The sequence below is a fragment of the Sturnira hondurensis genome, unplaced genomic scaffold (assembly GCF_014824575.4).
Source record: "Sturnira hondurensis isolate 20B ecotype Veracruz unplaced genomic scaffold, ASM1482457v3 Scaffold0000780, whole genome shotgun sequence".
Taxonomy (NCBI): domain Eukaryota; kingdom Metazoa; phylum Chordata; class Mammalia; order Chiroptera; family Phyllostomidae; genus Sturnira; species Sturnira hondurensis.
The window spans coordinates 5624386-5640199 of record NW_028073411.1 but is presented as its reverse complement, the minus strand read 5'-3'; the positions used below and the strand labels follow the sequence as shown (position 1 = coordinate 5640199).

The following is a 15814-nucleotide window of genomic DNA, read 5'->3' as shown; positions in this document are numbered from 1 at the left end:
TCCTTAGGCCAAGAGCCCATGGAAAACCAAGGGCATTCCTATAATAGAGGAGCGTTTTCCCTATGTAAGCACCATTCAAAAGCAGAAATAAACTTCTCAGAAAGGACTGGGGAGAAGAGAGTAACGCTGGAGCAATACTGGAAAGCCAAAGCAATCTGTGAATAAAGCTCCACGGAGGTGTAATGAGAGGAAGGGGAGAGGTAGCATGCTCCCCTGAAGGGAACAGGACTGTCCCTGTGCAGGACTGTCCCATGAGCCAAGAAGAAGGCTCCCAGAGACAGAAAAGCCACACGTTCCGGCATGTGGCATATAGGCGAAAAAGCACACCAGCCCTTCCAGCTGGACTGAAATATCATTATTAGAAAGAAAGGTCAACAGGCCTATAATGGTACAAAACACTTTTTCTCCAAAGGGATCCCCACACACGTCGCCAGGGGTGCCACATTCTAATCACGCCAGCGCTACAGGCTGGTTATAGAAGTTTCTGCTGACAGCCTTGTGCTCCTCCCTGAGGTTGCCTTCCTCTTGTCTTCCCTCAGCAAGTGCAAGGAGCAAACTGCTGTTTTCATCAATACCCTGTGTGTAAGACACCATAAATCCCAGGTGTCTCCATGTCAAACGTTCCATCCCACAACCCAGTGTCTTTTGGGCCCTGCCTGTGCTCCAGTTTGGAATAGAAGGTCCCGAGAGTCTGGAGAGATGCTCTCCAGCAAATTCTGCTTCAAGGTTAATGCACTGTTGAAGATGATAAGTGTGCCAGCCCAGAGAAGGGCAGAATTTTTCTGTTAGTGATGACTAGGGTAACAGGCAGGTGCAGAAGTCCCTGCCTCACTGCCTCGGCCCAAGCACTTAGCTCCCTGGATTCTAAAGGCCTGTCTTCATCAGACACCGTGTGCTTCGTGGAGCTGTGGGCCATGTCCCCTTCTAACCACTGTGTCCCCAGATGCTGGTAAGACGAGCACGCCGATGGCTGACAATCATTTTTTTAATGAAAGGGTAAATAAACTAGTATTGGCTTTTTAAGTCCATAATAGGAAGATATGTGAAGCTCTGCAGAAATTGGAGACCTAGGGCTTTGGCCCAGAAGTCGTAGCTCCTGGGAGAAAACGTGACCACCCCTAGGACAAGTGCTATGGGGTGAAAAGACAGTGTTAGTAAGTGCCCCAGCAGCATTTGCATTCGACAGCACTGTCCTGAGGTTTTACAGTGTGCCGCTTAACCAGGTCAAGCAACATGATCGCGGAGGCAGACGGCAACCCGTTCTGTCTTCAGGCCATTTGAAGGAAGATGGACAGGATTTGGACACCCTAAGAATTTCTCAAAAGCGAAAAAGTACTTGGCATCCATTTCTACTCCTGCCCCTGGCACAGAAATATCAGCCGCTGTGGAAGCTCTCTCTGCAGTTGCTCCCTGGCTACTGGGGAGTCCCTTTCATGTTCCCTCCTCTCTCCCTTTCTGTCAGTTGCACATTTGGTTCAGCAATTTCTTTTCTGCAGCTCTCTAAATTTTCATCATGGGAAAGTTTGACCAAAACATTCAGTTCTCACTTGATAGTGCTCTGGCAATGAATTAAGAATTAACTGCACATGCACCAAGAAGGCTTTCCAGAGTGTAGTTAGAGAATGTCATGACAATTAGCACAGATTTGCACTGAAGACGAGAAAGGGAAAAAAAAAAAAGAACACTGAAAAATTGTTTTAAAGGAGAACCAAAAAAGCTCCTCACACATACACAACCCGAAAAAAGGCTTCCAACAGTGCCTGAAAGTGATACCATTGGATGACAGAAGAAACACACCAGATTAGCCAATTAGCATTCACCCAAGAAAAGCGAATGCTTTGGAGGGAGGGGGGAGAAAAGAACCCATCAACAGTAATATCAACTTTACAATAGCCCTGGCAGTTTATCTGTCCAAAGCAAGTGCTCCCTCCCCACATTTTTGTGACCCTCTCGACAATTCTGGGGGGAAAAAATGTTAGTTCAACATTATCGCAAGCCAGAATATGGCTCTATTTATGTGACAAGTTGACAACATACAATTTCATGCTTGTTGAACTGATCGGTGTTATATATTCACTGTGAATATTATGAAGCTTCACCATTATAAATATGAAACAGTATACACTTATTCAAAATAACTCCAGCAGTGGCAATTTATAGCTTGGTTGTTTGTGTTCTTAGGAGGTCCAAATGCCACCTTAAGAAGCTGCAGCGTGCGGAAACAGATGTGCAGTGTGACTGTGACCAAAATGGGTTGACGATGACCTATGTGAAAGCAAGCTATTACATTTTGGTCTGCGTGGCAGCTGACACCGGTTTGTATTTAGATATGTGACTGCTGGGAACACTGTGTCCTTAAAGCTCTGTTTAAACACAGGCCAAGACATTTGTCTCCTGGACTAATTATTTTACCACCCTTCTATGGAAAGTATCCCTATTCTTTTTTTTTTTTTTTTAGAAAAAAGAGCGTGAATATGTAGGCACACACACAGGCACACATTCCCACTGTGCTGTGTAAACTTACAGCAAGTACTTTAAACCTTGGGCACGTCAGGTGAGTGTTGGCAAACGCTCTAGAATGCCCGCCTAACAGGATTGTACCACTTTCTTGATCAGGTGCCTGGGAAAAAGACAAGGCCACAGGCCATCAAATCATAAGCTGTCCCCGCAACTCTTCTGGCTCAGGTGTTTTTTTTTTTTTTCCTCCTTTTCTCTCCCCACCCTGCTTTCTTTCTCTTAGCAAGCTTCAACCAATTTGAAAGTGTTTGCTTCCACAAGGACACATTTGGAAGAGCGAAGAACAACACAATTTACCCAAATGTGGAATGAAATGAAGGAACCAGGCACCTTGCTCAAGCTAGATATCAGAATTTGCATAAGTAGTTTTCCAACAACAGAGGTGCTATTTGGAACAAAATAAATTGCTTGTATTGTGTGCAAGGGTCCAAACCCTGACCAAGTGTGTGATTGCTTCCCTGCGCCTCTGTTTCTTAAGTACACCTAGACAGTCCTGCTGAGAAGCTCAGGTTCATGGCCCTCTGCAGGTAGAACTAAAAATGGAATGGTTTCTTTATTTATTACTTAATTTAATTATTTATGTGTAGGTAGACCTAAAAAAAAGCTATTGTTTACACAGGAATCTTCAACATCTTTATTTGGCTATTCAGATACATCCATCCAAAACATTTGAAATATACATGAGGTTGTTCCAGGATTTTCTAGGAATTCTTTTGTCTCCTTCTTGCTTTTTGTTTGCCTAATATTAGCTGACACCTATCACTCTCATTTGGAGATGTAGCCAAGGACTCGGTAACCAGAATCCTGGATCTCTTTTGAAACATTTTAATTACAGTGTTTAGAAACTTCCCCATTTCAACAACATTTGCTACCCCAAATCTGCATTTATTTCTACTTTTCCTGTTGGACTGAAGTCAAGGTGTTGCCGGTCTATCTGGTAAATCCAACCCCCACGATAACATAATCACATACATTCATTTCTCGGGGACCTTGGCAGTTCTTATCTCCTTGCTTTTATGATCTCTTACAAACAGCCAGGAATAGCAAGCTGCAGCCTGTTAGTAAAGCCATCTCAGCCCGAACCTCGCCTTCTCCTCTTTTATCACACGGCGATATTCCGCAGCTACATTCTACTCGCCGCAGCAAAATTTGCTCTGAGCTGCATTTTAGAACAAAGTATTCTCTGCGTGCATGGAACATATCAAATGTGCCACAAAGGACAATTATCATTTCAATAAACTAATTATTAATAGGAGATGGTGGGTATGCATTGCTTAGATTTATTGATATGCTGCCCACTGTACATGAGAGCCTAAATCTACCGAGTTCATGGTCATCAGCGTCTCAGACAAGCCTCTCAGCAGGTCACACGGCCCTGGTTCTTCTTTGTGCTTTGCTCAACTTTATTTTACCACTGTATCACCTAGAACATTAAACACAATGCTCCAGTTCTGTGTTAAATCACAATTGTTTCCTAGTAAGTGTTCCCAGCTACCCATTTTTATTAACAGTTATTTATTAAATCCTTAATAACATAGATAAAATAGTTAGTTAATTTGTGTGTTGAGCCATGGATGTTAATTTGTAAACATAATAACATACTGCAATCATTTGCATAATAGCATTTTAATCTTTTTAGTAAAAGCTGTAATTCCCTACAAAGTACACTGCAGCAGAAACTAAGTGACTATTGGTAATAATACAAAAGGCCTTAAAATTCTGATCCTATTATAGTGTTGGAACATACCCAAACTGCTTCCATAATCTCTGAAATGTTACTGTTCTCTGATTTAGGTGTCTGTGTCAAGAATAAAAATGAAGTATAACTGCTAGCAGTAGACTATTTCCTAAATGTAATTTAGTATTCACTAAGCACCAGCACTTTGCAAATAGCTCTGAGGCTTTCCCTCAAAGTTCAGAGCTCCAGCTATGCCTACTGAGTGAGGAACACCAAGGAACTCACTCTTGACTCTGTTGTGCTAAAGATAGTGCTCTGATAACTCATGTGGATTTGGCTTGGGGAATGGCATCGGCCACCAAAGATTTGGTGACTGGGCCTGCTCCTTCCTCCCTGCCCTACCAGCCTGCTTGGACTTCCTTGAACTGACTGCCATTGAGCAGAAGTTTGGGAGAGAATGAAAAAGTGGGAGAAACACTTAAGAAAGTTATTTCTGGGGGAGGAAACCCCCAGCTCTTTGGGGGATTGGTCTCTCGAGCCCATTAACACCAAGCACAAGACTGTCCCAGAAATAAAAAGAAGGTAGTTGTTTAAAAGTCAGGTCAGGCCAAGTCATTTTACACAAGATCTGGTAATTCATTAATCTATCCTGCCACAAACCTTGAATGAATAACTTGCAGTAGTAATGGAGATGGGCAGGTCTACAAAGTATTAGTGTTTAGAATCTGAAAGTATGCAATTGTTACATTATTTTGGAACAGAAAAGGCACAAAGGTATCGCCTATCATTGTTTAGGGACGAATGGTGTAATGGATAAGAAGTCATTTATCTTCGTAAAATGTCGCCCTTGCCAAGAATGTGAATGTGTATTTCATTGTGTATCTCTCTTCCCTTTCCCTCGCTCTCATTCTCGCTGCTTATAATTCAGCATCTTTGGCAGGCTCCAGTAAAACAGAGTATATCCAGCTTTGCTTTCAAACTGTAGACCTGTGTGTGCACTGTCTTGGAAGTAACCTGAGAGGTTGAAGAAAAATGGGGGCGGGGGGGATGGCCCTTCCAAAACAGTTTTACACCACAGGCAATTCATTTTATAAAGCCCACAATAAATGTTTTCACTGCTAAATGAATAGGCACATAATTATAGGGACAAATTAACCTCATTAAAAATGTAAAGTCTTGGGTAGGAAGCAGAGAAGGAAAGATGTAGCTTAACCAGGCAGTCTTTAACGTTCATCTTTTTATCTGCTTTATGTGCGCATCTCATTCGGAGGTGAGCCATCTGTGGGGCCGAGTCTCCACATCTGCACACAGATACGGGCCAGGGGCAAACAGACGCAGCATATGCACAAGGTTACCACACAAGCACACACAGGTGCTGTGCAAATAGGATGTCCCATGCGGCATCCTGAATCCTGATTACTGTAATGTAGACTAATATTTTTGAAAGCAAATCAAGAGGCAGTGAGTCACTCTTTTCCTGAATCCTCTCCACGTTTTTCCCCTTGTGAATGTGGGTCTCCATGTTTCTGCCTTCCAAGACATCCAGCTGGAGTAATTTTTATTTAGAAGACCTATTGGAGAGTCCAGGAGGTGGCAGAAGCCTAAAGTAGGCTCCTAAAATGGCTTGCCTACCTGTCGGAGTTAGTGCCCAGTGCATCTGATACAAAGTGGTTGGTCTTTGCCCAGAAAAACACAAAATAGCATGTCCTACAATCACTGTGCCTAATTAAACATATAGATTCTCACTTTTCAAGTTGCAAATGGCTAAGAACTGGATCGACTTCCTTACAAAACAGCAGCCCACCTCATCTCTTGTCACGACACTCGCATTCACAAAAGCAGCCACCAAGGAAGTTAGGCAGTCATGGTGCAAGATGGTCATGGAATGAGCATCCCGCGACCCGCTGTTCGTCCGTAGGGGCCGACGCCAACCCACCCACACTGTGGTGGGTCCGGGCTCCCGAGCCCCATCTCTCTCTCCAGTGGTCATCGTGACAGTGGAGAAGAAACAGGGTGATAAACCAGATGTTCCCAAGGTGAGGCAGATGTTATCAAACCAAGAAGTCTAAAACAGTTGTTACTGGAGGTGGGATAAACACGCACACACACACACACACACACACACACACACACACAACTGCTCAGACTCCCTGCAGAACGAGCGGACAGTAGAACGTGCAGCTAAGGCGGTGCTCGGGCTGGGTCACATTGTGGCTTCCAGGTTTGTGACTCTCCGGGATGAACATCTAGCTGATTTATACCCAGAATTTGGAATTTTGTGGTAGGCTACAAATGCAAAGATAAGTACAACATAAATTTTTAAAATACTCCATAAGTCTCCATGAGTTTCAACATTCTTCAATGTTCTTACGTTATAGCCAATTATTTCCCCACTTAAATGGCTATTATTCTCTTACTTGAAGTCTATGTTCTTCGTAAGTGTCATTACCAAGTGTGGCAAAAGTCTGGTTGTGGGCCATAAATTTAATTTAAATGACAAACATTTATTGATTGCAAATGGGAAATTCCAGAAGTCTTGAAAAAGCGATTATTGCAAATCAACTCAGTCTCTCCACACAACAAAGGAGAGTTTATTCCCTGATGATTTAATCAAGGTGAGATGGTTTGTGTGCAGTTTCCCCCCACCCTCTGTTTGTTTTGTTAAAATTCCAAGAGGTCTGCCATTCATAGAGAAGTCTGTCTGGCCACGCATGCAGTCAGAAGCAGGGATTCATTACCATGGAAGGCTGCAGAATTTTTTCCAAGGAGACAAGTGAGAAAAAGCAGACACCACGTAAATCGGTGGATTGGGTTAACTGTGTTCTGCCCTGAGGCAGCAGGGAGATGGAGAGCCCCTTTGTAAAACAACTCACAAGTCTGAGAAAGTCCCGCAGCTCCTGGAGGTGGGCAGAAACTTAACCAGGGAGGCAGCCATGCTGCTCCGGTTCTCTTCAGAACGTTTGTGAGTTAACATTCTTTTCACCTCCCTGCCTAACCTAAGCCATACTCATTGGGGCTGATGGAATTTTCCTTCAAGGTGTTTCAAGTCTTTGTTCCCTGGACAGCATCCCTTTGGCTGTCACCTTGTCCTTTCTCTGCACCTGCATCGCATTGGGTTGGGACTGTGGCTGGGCCTGCTCTCCAATTCCCCTCCTTTCTGCTTGTCCACAGTTCTTACAGCTCTCAGAATGACCACTCTTCATTACTATCTCCATTACATTGTTCTGCTGTGTTCAAAAGAATCTCTAAAGACACCCTAATTCCTACCTGCCATGTAGGCTGGGTTCTCCTAGCCAGTTTATATTTTGTACCCACCTCAATTCAAATGTATTACCACTCCTGTGTTCCCATTAATATTTATTTTCATTTAAGTAAACTGAGCTCCTCGTCTCCCTATACCTTCTATGAAAACACTTCACATTCATTCTCTTATCAACCTTAGTGACATTATTCTTGCCAGTTCCCCCTCAGCTAGGACGCACACACAGACACCCATGCACACACACAGTCTTGCAATGTTTGCCAGTGATTAATCAATATAGAATATGTAAATAACCCTGTGTGTACAGACATGAACATTGTTTTACAATTGGCTAAAAGATCTGAACACATGCATGCACATGTATGTATGCATATATACACACAGCCTCATATTGTTTGCTAATTGTTTTGCATGTCTTGGCTTGGTCCCCCCAAAACTTTTTTCTTTAGGAAACAGAGCTTTTGTGCTTTACAGGTAATCTTCACATCATCTCCCGCAATCCATACCAGTCGTAAACACGTGACTGTCAACTCATGCATTACACTGCAAATATTTACTGAGTGCTTTGCTTTCCACTGTTTTCTAAGAAAGTGCCGAGGAAAATGTCACTGAATGAGGTTCCCAGCTTGCAAAATGCTCACAGTCCATGGACTAGCCAAGATTGCTCTCTAACTTTTTGATAAGTACAGACTGTGTGCCCATTTCAGGAAAAAAAAAATACAGTACAACTGAAAGTCTACAGAAGATGTGGAAGATCTGTGTCTCCACCAAATGATTGGGCATTCTTAAAAGCCTTCCCCCTCCACTCCCTTGGGGGCATATAGAGGAGACCTCACGGACAACTAACAGGTCACTGCCCCCCACTTTTTACCCTACAAAAGTTCACTGTAGCTGACCTTACAGAAAGTTCGAGTAATTATCTAACGTGAACACTGGCTACAGCTGTGAGCTCTTCTCCTCCCATTGGCAAAGGCAGGCTTCAGAATATTCTCTGAGTAAGGAGCTAGAGATAACTACATTCTCATTTGCCGTGTTCTAAAGAACCCCAAGGAGCTGCATTCTTAAGTAACCGACGAGTGAATGAAAGATGCCCATTAAAGCAGATGTTAGAATAAAGCAGGGACGAGGCGGCCCGTAGTGGCCCAGAAGGGGCAATGTGCTGTTTAACCCCATGCCGCCTGTCTCCACACAGTGCCATGCTGAAAAACAGTCCCTTATTCTCCACCTTCAAACAAAGCACAAAGGCAACACAGGGAAGGAAGTTATGTTGCAATATTCTGAAACATAAATCTTTTCAGATGCAGCCAGTCCAGGGACAGTATCCTGTTTTCCTGGTCCGTGGATCAGATTCACCGGCGGCCGCATCGATAGGCCGTGTGTCCTGTTTTTCTAAGCGGCTTCTGAATCATACCTGGCTACCTGCATTTACACACCCAAACACAGGTTGTGCAGGCAGAGATTGCTGTTTGTGTGTCCACGTACTCAACTAGCGTGTACAACTGCCTGTCGGCACACCTTGCTCCCCCTCAGGAATTTACTCTTCCCCAAATTGTGACATTCAGAGCCATCCTTTTCCCTTTCTTGTAAAATTACACAAAAATTAAACCTAGATTCCAAAAATTTGGAAGAAGCCAAAAGAAGAAATTCCTAGTTACTCCCTGCTGGACTCTTTGCAGCTGTGAATAGCCCTTTCTCCCGGCGTTGATTTTTGAGCTCAGAAATCCCGTGTCCCTTTTTCCTGGGTCGTCTTCAGTGAGTTGAGAAGAGGGGTTACCTCTTGTGCCTCATTTTACTCTGAGACTCCGAGGTAGGTAATGCTTGTTATTGGCAGATCAGAGTGGCAGAGACCGTGACTGGTTTTGGCTTGCTCAAGTATGAAGCCTTCACAAATGTGATGAGGCAGGGTTTTGAGAACTGGAAGGAAGTAAGCACAGGTTGAAGTCCGCTGAGGGAGGTTTAAAGGCACAGGCCCTGGGAAATGACTCCATGGAACACGCAGCTTTGGAAGCAGCAGCACAAAGCTGTGGCCGTTCAAGGGTTATTCTGCTGCCTGCGGACCTTCCTCGCAGGGAAAGACACAATTTTAGAATTTCACCTAAGCTCAACATATGCTTCCCCCCCCCCCATTAGAGAAAAAGATGCCTGAGTTTAGCCCAAGAGGGCAAAGAGTGGAGGCGTCCTGGCTGTATGCAAATGCTGGGGAAGCCACAGCTGTTTGTCATGGTGTCACCACGCAGGCCTTACCCTTTGCACGGACAGAGAAGAATCGCTTCTGTGACTTCAGAGCCAACTGTTAGGGGGACCTACCTAAACAGTCACTTCTGCTGTCTGTCACTAAGAGAATTCTGACGTATCAATCTCAAAGTCCTGGGTGTCTCACTTATTTTTTATGGCTTATGATTCTTCTCACCCTATATCTTCAACTATATTTGCTCTCAGAAATCTGACCAATTCACCTTCATTGTTTTATGAAGGGGATTTCAACAGCTTTTTTTTTTTTTAATGCAGGGCTTCTCGACTTTAGCTTCATTGTCATGTGGCCAAATATTTCCGCACTGTGGCAGCTGTCCTGTGCATTGCAGGACATTTAGCAGCATCCCTGGTCTCTCCCCCATCCATGCCAGCAGCACTCCCTGGCCCCCGTCCCAATGATGAAACATGTCTTTACACACTGACAAATGTCCCCTCAGGAGCAAAACTGTCCTTAGTTGAGAACCCCTGGTTTAAAATGACCTGAGGATAGATTAAAGTAAATGAACCTTCTGTCTTACAGCATCGAAAACAATTCAGTCAGTGGCAGAAAGCTATACAGAAAAACACACAAGGGCATCTTTGTGTACATTAAGCATCTATAGAGAGCTCACCAGTCACTGAACCAAGTCACCCAAAGCTGTCAATGAGGGACACCTGGTGCAGGTGCTGCAACGTGACATATGGGGACACAAGGTCATGGAAAAAGTGGTCTTTCCCTAAGGCAGCCCACCAGGCAGTATTGACTACCTCACCATGTCTGGACCCACCCACCCCCACCACACTGCCTTTTGTTTATTCCCTAACCATCGTCCGAAATGCTTGGCATTCACCCAATATGAAACAGCTGATTTTTAGATAAGAGGTCTATAGAGATAGACATTTTCAAAAGTACTGTTTATTTAATGCAGCATGACTTAAAATGGACCTGTAACCTGACAAGTGTACTGAATGAGGAATGTTCAATTCACCAGTTCTAACCAGCCAAGTCCTCACATGAACTTTCTGAGACCCGGCTGAGAAGCCTGGGAAAGTGTCAATAACCACAAACCTTCAGCATTTCCTCCACATCTTCCTTCTCCCCAGCCCCACCTCCACCACCCAGAGGCCTCTTCTAATGCCCATGTAATGCTCCGAATGTTTTCTAAAGTCACAGCCACCGGCAGAACCCACAGCCGCCCCTGCTGACCAGCTATCCCCGCTCATGTCAACCAACACTGGAAGGACAGATTCTGTTCTATTTTTAAATATATTGAGCAAAGAAGCAGCTTGATATGTCTTTGTCAAGGATGGCTGTCACCCCAGCTCACTGTTACTCTATTTTTAATCAATGATATCGGCATTGAAGTCAAATAAATTTGGGGTTCAACCCCTGGGCTTATAATTGTCAACTGTGTGATTGGAGAAAAGCCACTGAGGCACCTGTCGGAGACTCAGTGTCTGCACGTGTGAAATGGGAACGGTAGGCTGTTTTGAGGGGTGAGAGAGGTGACACACACAGGCCACACATGTTCCAAAATTCTGGCCGCTCCCTTAGCACGATTATTGCTGTTAACACGACTCCAGCGTCATCCCACTCACTACTCGGCCAGCGCTTGTATGTGCTGATGGCTGGGACCACTCAGTAAATATTGTAAAATTGGTCTTCTTAATGACTCAATAAGCATTTATCCAGTGTCTTTTATGTGCTGGATGCTGGAAAAACTCAATAAATATTGTAAAATTGGCCTTCTTAATGACTCGAGATTTGAACCAAATAACATTGAAGTATAAGAAATGTCTCTATTGGCGGACAAGAAAAATACATTTAAAGTGCTTTGTATAGAGCCTGGCAACTGGTAGATAGAAACTGGTAGATGATGAAGATGGCGCTGGTGGTAGGGATACTGAAAAGTGGTCGGTTTGGCAACTTTTATTCAGTTCACTTGCCAGAGTCCTCAGTGTTTGTCCCTACAAGACACCATTTACTCTTGAGTAACTGAGTACTGATTATGTGAGAAAGAACTTCCTTTCCTCAAAGGAAAGCTAAAGGGTAAGCTTATAATAAGGCATAAGAGTATAGAACTTGGGAGGTAATTTTCACAATTGAAAGGTGAATAAATTTTGACTAATTTGTAAGTAAATATTAGAAGTGTTGGGCTTGAAGTTTCAAGATATATAGAAATCAGAGGTATAGATTAAAAATACAATAATAAGTTGCTCACCCACTTTGCAAAACAAATCAAGGTAGATATCTAACCACTTGGTTAATAAGAAATGCCTTTTTGTATGTTAATTTACATTAGGCACCATTTTCTGTGGGAATTAGGGATAAACAGGTTTAGACATTTGCTCTTCTTTGTCACTAATTCTTTCACAATCCCTTAGTATTTCAACATAGTTTAATGCACTCTGTTGTGAGTCCTTAGCCCCTTCTTTCTAAAAAAAAAAATTCACGTGTTTTCCAAACCCTGTTTTTCACAAAATATGAAGTGCCAAGTGCCTAATTGTTACACAAAGTCTTCTGAGGAAAGCAAAGTAAGAAGCCATTATACTTTCAGGCCAATAATCATGTTAGTCTGGACCCAGCCAAGTTCAATGAGAAATTAATTTTCACCAAGGGGTGTCCTTACCTCAAATATGTTTGAAGGCTCATTGTTGTACTGATTGGATATTATTTCTGATTGGTCACTGCACCACTTGAGTCCACCCAGAAAGCTGTCTGTATCCAAGTCGTTCACGTCTAGTTCAGAAAGGTCAAGTTCAGGAAGATCTGGGCAAAGAGGCTGGTCTTCACCAACCAGAGCAGCACACTGCAGGAGGCAGGAGGGAAAAAAAAGCTTTCATTAACTTCAGGAATTTATTAAACTGCAACAGCATGTGATACGAATTAAGCCTGGTTAATTCAACAACACCACCAAAGCTGGTTTCCAGGGTTTCAGTAGCTAGAAAAAACATCCTGAATTCTTTAACGCACTTTGCTCCTGAAAGATACTTTGCCTGATCCATTTGATCCAAAATTCTACCTCCAAATCCATGCTTCCATGAAGCTGTCTTTGATTCTTCCTGTTAGAAGTCAACTAGATTTGTCTGTGCCTCTTTTCTTACACATTTTACTTGTTTATTTCTAGAGAGAGTGGGAGAGAAGGAGAAAGGGGGGGGGAATATAAATGTGTGGTTGCCTCTTGCATGCCCCCCACTGGGGACCTGGCCTGCAACCCAGGTATGTGCCCTGACTGGGAATTGAACTGGCAACCCTTCGGCTTGCAGGCTGGCACCCAATCCACTGAGCCACACCAGCCAAGGCATGTCTGTGCCTCTTCGGTAGTCAGCACTTACTAAGTTTCAAATTGTTTTCTGGTTAACTATATGCGAAATTTCACCCTACCCTTAGACTATAATCCCATTGAGGGAGGGATACAAATTTGATTTGACTTTGGCGTTGACATCACACAAAACAGACACAAAATAAACAACTGCTAACTGAAAAATAGAACATGAGAACTCTCCTAGGAAAACTTTCTCCATGTACGCTCCTTTTAACCATCGTAATCCATATAATTCATTTAGCAACTAATGATGCAAAGTCATCTAACTCGTTCATGGTTCTCTTGAATTGTGATTTAAATCTTTTAGTCTCACTTGACTTTTCATGAACTTCTGAACTGCATCTCAAATAGGTCAAAATCAAATGCCTTGTGATGAAAGACAAAAATCATGTTTTTTAAAATAGTTTTTCTATGTTTCACTATGTTTAACATGCAAATTGTGTGTGTGTATGTGTGTGTGTGTGTGTGTGTGTATGTGTGTGTGTGGCTGACATTTGAAAAGAAAAATCACGGGAGCACATTTTTACCGTTTATGTAATTCCTAAACTAGAAGTGAATTGAAAGGGACTTTTCTTTGGCATTTTCAAAATGATTTTGATACACTGATAGGTTTATAATATGCTTTGCTGTGGCTGGGCTGCTCGTCACCAAGGCTATCCTAGACTGGCATTGTCTTTCACCTCCTTGCCTGGAATAGGTGGTCTTTTAACTGTCCCACACTGTGGCTTTGGAGGAAGGTGGACACCCTTACCAAAAAAGTGGTCTTCTAATCTCAAGCTGGCTACCTGGCCGCTGATTCCTCACTGCACCCTGTGAAGAACCCACAGAAACTTCCTACAGCAGGGATCTCGTGACACCAGAGACATGGGACCTTATCCACCCACAGGCCAAAGTGTCTCCATCAGCAGGCGCCCACTCCGAAGTGGAACCCTCACGGCCCTGCCTTCAGGGGTCAGGAGAGATGCCGTGGAATCGTTCACACCCAGGCAGCAGTTGGGCATAAAGCTGAAGATCCTGCCTGACATTTAGATTTTCAAGAAAACAAGTTTTATGCAGATATTGTTCTCAAGCACCCCTGTCATCCCTGGCAGGCGACATTACACGGGTCATACACAGCAGCATGATCCAAGAGTCCCATGCTGAAATACGGCTACTGGGTGACGGAGTCAGCAGTGGAGAAGGGGGTTTGCAGGGGCCTGGATGTTGCTGCATTGTTCCTGAAGACAACCAGGCCCCAGCGAGACCCCAAATCACAGGCACAGAGGCCATGCAAAGAAAGGGCCAACCTCCCCATCAACACTTTCCTTATCATTTTATTGGTCTTTCCTTTCTTATTATCTGAGTTAGGCCGAAGTTACAGATCAGTATCCTGACTAGATTCACAAGCAAGCAGAGGCTGGGCTGAAGAGGTGTCACACCGGCGCAATGTCCGTGGTTTGTTTGGGTACAACACTTCCCAGTCTTCAGACTCGTCCACACTGCTTACCACTAAGCACAGACACACTGTTTTAACTCTTCCACAACATGACCAGGTAGGAGACGAGGGGATAACTTTTTCAGTGGTGCAAAAACCACTTGGATTTCACTGAGGGATAGTCCTTAAAAAATAAACACAGAAACAACAAAAACAGCAATAAAAATATCAAAGTGAGGAAACGTCAGATCTCGATATCTGGCTTAGGTTCCTGCTGTGTAGAGCATAACTGAGAAACCGGCTCTGAAATGCTGAGCGTCCCAGCAACTAACTGCTGGGCAACTTCTTGCGGCCCCTCTCTCTTTCTGACTGCCCTCTCTAGGCATGGCTAGTTCAAAACCCTTTAACCTTTCATAAGAATGTATTGAGTAACTTTTGAAAACCGCCAAAAAGATCTGATTGACTGTTTTGTTTTTTTTTTTTTGTAGTTTACAGTGCTGTTATTCACCTATGTCTTCCCTTCCCTTTCCTCTCTCTCTCTTTCTCATCATCACTTTAAAGTTAGGGTTGAAAAATGAGCACATGCTCTTGCCCATGTTGACATGCTAATAAAATCAGGGCTTCTGCATGTGGCATTCTCCTGATCATCTGAAACACATTAGTGGTAGCAAGCGTTCCTGTTATTCATTTCTATTTGGCCTTTGGATGATGCCAGACTTACCAGTCCGAGCCCTGCAGCTGTCCTCGTCTGCCATGCTGACCCTCACCGCTTCCCCACACACCTGTAACAGGTGTGCTTTCTTACAGTTACAGACCCACAGTCGCCTGGCCCTGTGCAACTCTGCCAGCTACCGCACTACCATCACCTTAATTTTATAATAAGATTTAAGAGGATAAAGCGGTTACTAAACACAAAAGGCTAATTATTGTATGCTATTTCACCCCAACAGACTTTTCTCTTAGCGAAGGAGCAGACAATAAATTAGCTTAACTGCACTGATGATAATGAATCATTATAATTAAGTATAATTCTCCATTAACCTTTTGGAGGTTTTTGTGCCATTGATGGTAAATTTTAAAGAGAGAGAGAAGAAACAGTGGACTTGGCCACATTAATTATATTAATGAAAAAAGAATCATACTTCTTTAAAAAAATTAGCCAAGACAGGGAAGGGGCTAGGGCGGGGGGCAGTTAAGAACAACAGTCTTAGTGGAGTGTAGGTCCTGTCTCGTCTCTGTCCATCTTAGTAACCTTATTGTACGTCGCCTTCATTAAACTGTGAGACACCAGGGACTCCGTAGCTGGAGTGATACAGGCCTTTATTAACCCACGCGCTGTCCAGTCCTTATGTGCAAAAGGGTATCATACGTTTTAGGATGACAGC

At 43.5% G+C, this 15814-nt stretch overlaps 1 protein-coding gene across 5 annotated transcripts in view; it reads right to left on the bottom strand.

Moving 5' to 3' along the window:
• Window positions 1–15814, bottom strand: part of PPARGC1A (PPARG coactivator 1 alpha) — a 111868-nt gene that overhangs the window by 80615 nt on the left and 15439 nt on the right. For 4 of the 5 annotated variants that reach the window (XM_037044946.1, XM_037044937.1, XM_037044952.1 and 1 more), the window contains exon 2: window positions 12320–12499. In XM_037044946.1, the coding sequence (XP_036900841.1) occupies window positions 12320–12499 (180 nt within the window). Of the gene's footprint in view, window positions 1–12319; window positions 12500–15150; window positions 15307–15814 lie in introns of those variants that run through there. The other variant, XM_037044972.1, reaches the window with a different exon arrangement.